Source organism: Nerophis lumbriciformis, linkage group LG38 (genome assembly GCF_033978685.3).
Source record: "Nerophis lumbriciformis linkage group LG38, RoL_Nlum_v2.1, whole genome shotgun sequence".
Lineage (NCBI taxonomy): Eukaryota > Metazoa > Chordata > Actinopteri > Syngnathiformes > Syngnathidae > Nerophis > Nerophis lumbriciformis.
In genome coordinates, this window is record NC_084585.2 from 11,947,330 (window position 1) to 11,957,341 (window position 10,012).

General features: G+C 39.6%; 1 protein-coding gene across 1 annotated transcript; it reads right to left on the reverse strand.

The window, feature by feature from the left end:
* Positions 1-2,824: 2,824 nt before the first annotated feature.
* Positions 2,825-9,785, reverse strand: hyal1 (hyaluronidase 1). Its single transcript, XM_061932316.1, has 4 exons — positions 9,644-9,785; positions 3,533-4,425; positions 3,384-3,473; positions 2,825-3,311 (listed from the first exon to the last, which is right to left on the reverse strand). The coding sequence occupies exons 2-4, from the start codon at positions 4,400-4,402 to the stop codon at positions 2,979-2,981; spliced, it is 1,293 nt and encodes a 430-aa protein (XP_061788300.1). The 5' UTR covers positions 4,403-4,425; positions 9,644-9,785; the 3' UTR covers positions 2,825-2,978.
* Positions 9,786-10,012: the final 227 nt, after the last annotated feature.

Genomic DNA, 10,012 nt, shown 5'->3' on the forward strand with positions numbered 1-10,012 from the left:
AAATATGAATACAATGTGGAAAAGATCATGAAAAAACTAAGGAAACAAAGGAAAAGATTAAAGAAACAATGATGAAGGTAAGAAGTATGTAAGAAAATGTATATGTTAAAGAATGAAGGTACGAAGTAGGCAAAAAAGGTTGAAAAAAAAGATGGAATATGGATGAAGGAAAAGACGAATGATACAAAGGAAACAATGATCGAAAAAATGAAGGAAAATAAAGTAAAAGGATAATATAAACAATGAAGAAAATGAAGAAAAAGATGATGGAAACAAAAGAAAAGATGAAAACGAAGTAGGAAACAATGAAGGAAAAGATGAAGTACAAAAAAACCCGAAGAGAACAATGAAGGAAAATATGAAAATGAAGGACACAAAGAAAAAAATTAAATGAAGAAGGAAATAATGAAGGAAAAGATAAGAACGATGAAGGTAACAATGATGGAGAAGATGAAGGAAACAGCAATGAAGTTAAGAAGTAGGGAAAAAATTGGGATTGAAGGAAAAGATCAAGTAAAGGATAAAAAAAATGAGAGAAACAAAGAAAAATCTGAAATGATGAAGGAAAAGATGAAAACAATAAGGTAAACAATGATGAAAAAGAGAAAGTAAGACAAAAGTAATGAAGGATATGATGAAGGAAAAGATGAAAACAGTAAAGGAAAAGATGAAGAAAACAATGAAGAAGGAAAGAAGTAGGTAAAAGGTAGGTAAAGAACATAAGTAAGTTGAAAAAGGTAAAGTAGGTAAAAGAAGAGAAGAAGTAGATACAAAAAGGTAAAAAAAAGAAGGTAAAAAGTAGGTAAAATATATAAAGTCTGTAAAAATAGGTAAAATATATAAAAGAAAACAAAGAGGGTGGTGTTGCACAAGACAACTTGAGCTATCTTTGATACACAAACGAGTGTGGCGTTTAATCAGACATCAACTCAGCTCTGCCATCCGGGGGGAGCTCAAAGTAAAGCCGCTGCTCCTCCACATCGAGAGGAGCCAGATGAGGTGGTTCGGGCATCTGGTCAGGATGCCACCCGAACGCCTCCCTAGGGAGGTGTTTAGGGCACGTCCGACCGGTAGGAGGCCGCGGGGAAGACCCAGGACACGTTGGGAAGACTATGTCTCCCGGCTGGCCTGGGAACGCCTCGGGGTCCCACAGGAAGAGCTGGACGAAGTGGCTGGGGAGAGGGAAGTTTGGGCTTCCCTGCTTAGGCTGCTGCCCCCGCGACCCGACCTCGGATAAGCGGAAGAAGATGGATGGATGGATGGATGGATCAACTTGTACCTTCAGCAATTCAAAATGGCGGTCAAAACAAACCAGCACCCTTTTTAAAATTTTGATGTTCATTTAAAGAGACCGCGCGGAATTAATCGCTCTTGACTGCAAAATTGAATGGTAACCAACTCACAACATTGTTATGTGCAGCAAATAATTACGGCAAAGTCAAGTAAACGGGTGTGGTCAATCATGTCATCAAAGCAACCGCTACAAAGGTAAGAAGTAGGAGGTAAAAGAAGGTAAGTATGTTAAAAAAGGTAAAAATTAAAAGAAGTTAAAAAGTACGTTAAAAAAGGTAAAATTTAAAAAAAAGTAAAAAGTATGTTAAAAAGGTAAAAAGTAAAAGAAGGTAAAAAAGTAAGCGAAAAAGGTAATAAAATAAGGTAAGAAGTAGGTCAACTATATAAAATTGGTAAAAATAACTGACAGAAGGTAAAACATAGGTTAAAAAGTTAAAAGGCATAAAAAAGAAAAAGGAAAAGAAGGTACAAAATAGGTCAAACGGTAAAATGTAAAAAGTCAGTTAAAAAAAAGATAAAATATTAAAATGTAGATAAAGAATTTAAAAAATACCTACTTTTACATCAGTCCCTCATCAATTCCTTCTACATTATGGCAGTGATACATACTTTGGTTTAGCGCCTTAGCATCTGTCTTTGCCCTGCTATTTGTCACCTGGAGTCCACTGCCTCGACAGCGGTTGTGCTCCATCGGTTGTTCCCAATTAAAAGGACATTTTACTGCACGTCGCCTGCCGTCTCTGCATCCTACAGGGTCCCGCCGCCAGCTGCCAAGTCGTCCCGTAACAAATTTAGCACTATTACAACATTAGTTGTGTTGCACAAGATACTTGTTGATAAATCTACATGCGGTCAAAGAGAGCTCAGTTTTTGGTTCCACTTTCTCATGAACTCCTTAATATAATTAACGTTACAGAGTAAATTGTTAAATCATTTTAAAGTTTGTAAAAAATCCGCCGTCTAATATATTATTTATCTTTGTCGTTAAAGTGAATAAATGCCTCGCTTTTAGTTATAGCCTTTACGGTATATGAGTTATTCTCTATCTATTCAGAAGTAAGTTAATTATGAATGATATATAAAAACAGATCATTGCAAGTGTTACAAAATATGAGAAAAATAATAGTAATTTGATTAGAATCAGCAAAGCACAATCAAAAAATTGAATAATTTTAAGTGGTTATGCTGTAAACAAGACAAATCGTTTCAAAATTCATTTTGTAGCAAGAAAAATAAATCTTCTCTTCACTTTCAAAACCATCCAAAAAGGCGGAATGAACACAGTGCTGTCTTTTCTTGGAAATGACTGAAAAAAATCAAAGTGACAGGAAAAAATAATACAAGATTGTTCACAGCACCACTGAATCTACCAAGGTCGCCATTTTTTTTCTTTTTTTTAGTCCTTTTATTGTGTAATTGCTGTAAAATGAGCAGGTATTGACTTAATCTGCAGAGTATTTGACCTCCATGAAGCGCCCATTAGCTGTAGAACTGCCCCCCCTGCTGATAGACAACAATACTACACAATGAAAGCTTTTCATTTCCTTTCAAAAATGTTGGATTTGGTTTTATTCTTGCTTCAAAAGCATTTTGATAACACACTTGGCTTACGTGGCGATGTTACAATGGCAACCCATGCATACATTCTAAAAGACTCGTGTCAAAGTTTAAAATAAAAGTCAAATCTAAAAGTATCTGTTGTTGGGTGTGGAGCAGCGCTCCCCAGCCCAGCCTGGGTAACACCTGCACTCAAACTGGGCCTTCATGTGCATTACCTCCTGTGTGCTGACGCGTCCCATCACGGCGTAGCCCGGCCCGCCTTCTGCCTTCCTCGCGGCCACCACCTTCCACCATGCGGGGTCCAGATGGAGGTAGACCCGCGACTTGGGGTCCTTCCTGGCGCACCTCCCCCTTGAGGAGCATACGGCTTGGCTGCAGAGGATGGCGGCCGAGGTGACGTTGACCACATACGGACCTAGAGTGTTATCGACGTACCACTTGACGGCATCGCAAGTTGCCTGAGAAGAAAAAAATATTTCTATTTCATGCAGACTGTGGAGGTGTGGATGTGACCGCGAGTTTGGTGGTACCTTAGAACTGGATAAATAGTTGTTCCCCCACAGCACCACCCCTGCAGATCCCAAGGCGGCACTCTCTCCGATGGTGTAAATAAGATGCTCCTGTGGGAGACCAAACAATGACTTTCTGGAAGCTCCAAAGTGTTTTTCCTGTCGCTTGCCTGTGAGAGAAACTCCAGCGAGTAAGTGTAGACGATGGAAGCGTAGGGGATGACAGGCCGGGTGTGCAGAGACGCCTGAGCTCCGACCCTCATGGCCTCCAGGACGCGGTAATGAGCGTAGAGCGACACCTCCTTGCTGAGGCCTCGCAGCTCCAAGCTTAGGTAGATGTCGGGATAGAGAGCGGAGGAGACGTTCCATAACCACGCCAGCTGGTCGTTCCTCCCGGACTCCACGGCCGAACACTCACCTGAGTAGCTGGTGTTTTTGTAAGAGTTATAGCAGCCGGGGAAGCCATAAAAACCCCACAATCCGCCCGGCCTCTCCTTCTGGCCCAGTTTCAGCGTCTCCTCCATGAACTTTCTAGCCGCCGCCTCAAAGTCTGCGTGGGCTAAAGCGTCCACCTGTGCAGGCTTCCAGTCTGGATGCCTAGACCTGACGAGGGTTTTTGATGCTTCCCAGTACACCTGCTTCGTGTCCCAGTTTCTCTCCCACACAGGCCTCCAGCTCTCCCAGTCCACCACAGCCAAGCCTTGGAAATCCTTGTCAGGGATACATGCACTAATATTCTCTCTGGCAACACTCAGGTGATCATCCAGACTGGCGTTCTGAGGCACCCCGCCGTAAACCGCCTTCCCTTGGCTGTACCTGGGATACAGACCCAGTTTCTCTGAATAAAAGATGGTTATGTTTTCACCCATGAAGGTTAGGTTCTGGTTCTGGCCGATGCTGAACGTTCCCAGGTCAAGATCCACGTTGTACTTGGAAAGGCAGTCAGCAGAGGGGGCGTTCCATACAGTCCGGAAGGGCAGCTGGAAAGAAGATGAGGTCGCCATGGAAACATGGCTGATCACAGTGAGGAACAGCAGCATGTTAGGATGAAGACGCCGTATCCCTATTAGGAAGAGAAAGGCAACATCACAAACTACCACATTTTGAAAAAAGCAGGAAGGGCTTACTTCTCCTTTTAATATTATTTTAACTTTGAAAAATGCAGTACTCTCGAGCTTTTTAAAAAACTACTGCATAAAATGCTTGTCAAAGATCCTAGATCAAGGGACCAGATGACAGTACTTTGGTTTTAGCAATGTGCTGTGGAAACGATAGCCCCTCTCAAGCCTTAAAAAAAAAAAAAAAAAAAGAGTTATTGGGCCAATGCGTTTGCGCATGCGTGCGGCAAAATAACTTTCTGTAGTGCTACTAGAGATTTACGACACTATGAGTTGTAAAAAATATTTAAAAAATAACGTGCATTATTCAGATAGCAAAACTTATTTTGAAAAATTCTAGCAATTAATGTCTTAGCATGAAATGCAAGCTTATTTAGTTTGGGCAATATAACTGGAGATGAAAAGGGCAGCCTCAAATTTGAACAATGAACGATGTGGATGGATACAAGTTGTTTTTTTTAAGTGTATCCATCCATTTTCTACCGCTTGTCCCTTACGGGGTCGCGGGGGGTAACCTGACTCTCGCCAGATCCTTGTAGTTCACTCAGGTTACGCGGGGGTGGCGCTGTAGTTGTCGAATAATAGAGGTTATCAGTAGATACTTTTGCAAACCGTTGTTTAAAAAAATAAAATAGTAGAAGGCCTATACTTGCATTTACCAGCTCAGTTTTGTAGTGTTTGCTACCAGCACCCTTGTTTTTTTTTTGTTTTGATTTTTTGGGGGGGGTTTTAAATATAAAAAGTCTTTATTTACCTAAATGCAAGTAGGTAGTTTTAAACTTGATTTGAATAAAACATGCACAAACTAACATTCTTACATCACTGCTGTACATTTTTATCAATTGTGTGGATAATCTTTTCACTGGCAACGCTATTCATGACACTTTTAATACAAGTATTCATGTTATGTTGTTATTGACGACTATTATGTTGTGTTGTCAATGACACTATTAATACATGTATTAATGTTGTGTTATTGATGATACTAATTCATTTTTCATGATGTATTGTCAATGACAGTATTTATACAAGCACCCCTGTTGTTTTACTGTACAATTAATAAAAGTATTCATGTTATGTTGTCAATGACACTATTGATACAAGTATTTATGTTGTGTTGTTATTGACAGCATTTAATACACGTATTCATGTTATGTTATTGACGGCACTAGTAAATTATTCATGTTGTGTTGTCAATGGCACTATTCTTACAAGTATCAATGTTGTGTTGTTATTGACAACACTATTAATGCAAGTATTCATGTTGTGTTGTAAATGACACTAATAATGCAAGTATTCATGGTGTGTTGTCAATGACAATATTGATACAAGTATCAATGTGGTGTTACTATTAATACACCAATTCATGTTGTGTACCTGCTTTTTCGTTTTGCCGTGACGTCATAATTTCTCTGATATCATACTAGCGCGTCAGTTTAAAAAAAAGCTGTGAATCAAGCTAAAAGGGAGCATTATCACCACCTTGTTTTTCTGAAAGCTTACATAGAAAACCCATTTATGTAGTAAATGTTTTTATCTCTATCAAGTCTCACAAAATCAGGCTGTAAACTGTTGTATTTATGTACATTCATGTTTAAAATTGCCCTTTCTTGGTAAGTGACACATGCCTAAATACCCTGGCAGAGGCTGTTGCTACACTATAATTGTGTGAATGCTCCAAAGTATTCACACGTGTGATTTTCTACACCAAAATCCATCTACCGTATTTTTCGGAGTATAAGTCGCTCCGGAGTATAAGTCGCACCGGCTGAAAATGCATAATAAAGAAAGAAAAAAACATATATAAGTCGCACTGGCGTATAAGTCGCATTTTTGGGGGAAATTTATTTGATAAAACCCAACACCAAGAATAGACATTTGAAAGGCAATTTAAAATAAATAAAGAATAGTGAACAACAGGCTGAATAAGTGTACGTTATCTGACGCATAAATAACCAACTGAAAACATGCCTGGTATGTTAACGTAACATATTATGGTAAGAGTCATTCAAATAACTATAACATATAGAACCTACTCAGTGGCCTAGTGGTTAGAGTGTCCGCCCTGAGATCGGTAGGTTGTGAGTTCAAATCCCGGCCGAGTCATACCAAAGACTATAAAAATGGGACCCATTACCTCCCTGCTTGGCACTCAGCATCAAGGGTTGGAATTGGGGGTTAAATCACCAAAAATGATTCCCGGGCGCGGCCACCGCTGCTGCCCACTGCTCCCCTCACCTCCCAGGGGGTGATCAAGGGTGATGGGTCAAATGCAGAGAATAATCTCGCCACACCTAGTGTGTGTGTGTGACAATCATTGGTACTTTAACTTTAACTTTAACTTTAACATGCTATACGTTTACCAAATAATCTGTCACTCCTAATCGCTAAATCCCATGAAATCTTATACGTCTAGTCTCTTACGTGAATGAGCTAAATAATATTATTTGATATTTTACGGTAATGTGTTAATAATTTCACACATAAGTCGCTCCTGAGTATAAGTCGCACCCCCGGCCAAACTATGAAAAAAACTGCGACTTATAGTCCGAAAAATGCGGTATTTATTATTCAACTTCTTCTTCTCCAGATTTTGGCACGCTCTACCTTCCACATTTTTCACCCGATTCAAACCGTCCCAACTTTAAACTGTTCAGCTTATTACGGAATCGCGGGCTTTCCCTTGACAAATTCCAAAAATTGCCAGAATTCCAGGTTTTCCGGGACATTTTTCCCATTCAAAATGAATTGGCCATTTTTCAAACTTCCACCATTTCCAAATTTTTCAACCAATTCAAACCATTCCACCTTCAACACATTCCACCATCCTGGGAATTCAAACCACCCATTTTCCAAGTTAAAAAAAATTCCAGGATTTTCCAGAATTCTTAGTTTTCCAAAGCCCTATTTCCACCCTTTTTTCTGGCGACTACTCCTTCCACATTTTTCAACCCACTTCAACCGTTCCACCCTCAAAACATTCCTCTTAATTAGGACAAAAAAAACAAAGTTGTTTTTTGAACTGCAAAAATTCCCGGTTTTCCCGAAATTCCAGGAATTCCGTAATACCATTTCTCAACTCAAAATGTTACTACTTCAACAATTCTCCACCGATTGGAAAAATTCCAACACCAACCATTTCAACTCATTCAGAAGTTTTTTACCATTTTGAAAAAAATTCCCTTTTTTCCCGAAATTCCTAAATGTTTTGGAAATTCCCGTTGAAATCAATGGGACATTCAAAGTTCCACAATTCTCACATTGCTCATCTGATTCAAACTGTTCTAACTTCAAAATATTCAGCCTGTTTGGGAATTGTGCGCTCTACTTAAAAAAAAAAAATCCAGGATTTCAATTCACCAATCACAATTCCTTCAGGAATTGCCTCGTCTAGTATGTTGTAACTTTGATCTTGACCAAGTGTGTCCAAAGTACGGCCCGCGGGCCAAAAGCGGCCTGCCCGCGTCTTCAAATTGGCCCGCGAGACGTCATGAGTTTTAATAAGGAATCTTATATTCATTTAAAAAGTACAACATTTTTAATGCTCCTATTTTGACACAATTAAGTGGATAACATGAGTTTTTCCTGGTCAAAGACTTTTCATGTTTGGAATGTGCAGCATCTATTCATATAACCGAATGCAAACAACCTTCCTAAATCCCCCAAAAATGTGTGGATATTATAAAAAAAAAATGTCCATTCACCATAAAAAAAGAAAATCTAAATTACACCCATTACAAATCCATCCACATCCATTACAAAGCATTATGGGAAAATGTTTTACACTCTCCACACTTATCCATGTTTGGTGCATTTAAGCTGCTTGATCATTGTGGTTGATTACAAAACTTTGGTTGTCACAGAAGTAAACAAGGTACTTTTGCATACTCTTAATGTTGGAATAATTGTTTGTAAGTTATCACAAAAGAAATGTTGTATTATGAATGCTGTATTTCGAGGCCTAACAAAAGGATGAAGGCTCGGGAAACGCCACTGTGATTTCAGCACGGACAGATGGCAGGATGTGCTCAACTCCTGGAGGAACTCTCTTTGAAGTGTTAAACGAACTCTCTTTGAAGTAATTCACAAACTCTCTTCCAACTATTTGGTCAACGCTATTTACGACACGCTGCCCTCTTGAAGTCACTGTGGACAGGAGACGGGAGGGGTTGTCCATTGTCCTCCAACACCTGCCCCAGCTGGATCCAGGAAGAGCCAAGCCCGAGAAGTCCTCTTCTTGGACTTCAAAGCGACTGAAAACAATGACTGTTTTACATACCTCCCCATTCCTATTGTGACATATGTTGGTGCGTGAACATGGAACATCTGAATTAAAAGAGGAGACGAGAACCTTCTTCGTCAGAGCGTGCTAAGACACTGTAAGAGGTTACAGGTTGAAGCCGTCTCTCCTCAATTGAGTCCAAATTGAATTCTGTCTGTTTGATTCCTTGCCTTTTGTCTTGTGTAACAGATGTCCTGTATTTGAACCTGACATCTAATTGGTCCTTCGAGCCGGATTCCAACATGTCTGACGATTCCAGCATGACTGAGTGAAACCAGAGGACCATGGCAACCAAATCCTGATTGAGGAACTGCTTTTTCTTCATTTCGGGCTGGAATTGAAAGACTTGACGGAAATCCAAGGACAAGAGGAAGGTAGGCAGAGAGTACAGTGACCACGTCTCTCCTCAATTGAGTCCAAATTGAATTCTGTCTCTGTTTGATTCCTTGCCTTTTGTCTTGTGTAACAGATGTCCTGTATTTGAACCTGACACTTAATATCCAATTATAATAATATATTAGATAAATAGTACTTTTTTGATTCCTTCAGGAGAGTTCTCTCAGGAAAATTAAAATATTGTGGGTGTATATATATATAGTTACTTTACATGCAGCCGGCTTTCGGCCCTCAACGACATTTTTTCAGCCCAATGCGGCCCCCAAGTCAAAATGTTTGGACACCCCTGTAAACTTGACGGACACCAAGTCACGTAACTACCACTTTAAGACAGAAAAATTCGATGTTGACTTTTAAGCACTCATTATTACTCGAAAGTTATCTAATGAGAAACACATGTCGTGGAGAAGCCGGCATGATTTCTTAACAAGCAAATAAAGTACAACGTGAACTATTGGTTATTTGCTAAAAAACGTCACACTTACCGACTTCAAACGCAAAAAAGGATGAATTGGTCGATTATAGTTTAGACATGCTCGGAGGGGAAAAACACATATAATCAGTCTCATGACTAAATGATCAACAAGAAAAGGGGAAGCGCTCAAAAACAGATGGGGAAGTGTTACAACCAATCAGAATACGTGTTGTTTCCGCACAGCCAACAAGAAGACGCCTACTGGATGTCTCACAGCCAATCAGAAGGAGACATACGAGTCGAGATTTTTTAAAGTGACAGACCGCTTAAAACTTGGTCATTCCTTATTTAAGTAAAATGAATGCTGCATTACATAAATATGGAGTGGGGCAGACACACATTATTTATAGATATCCAGGGAAAAACGGAATGTGTACCA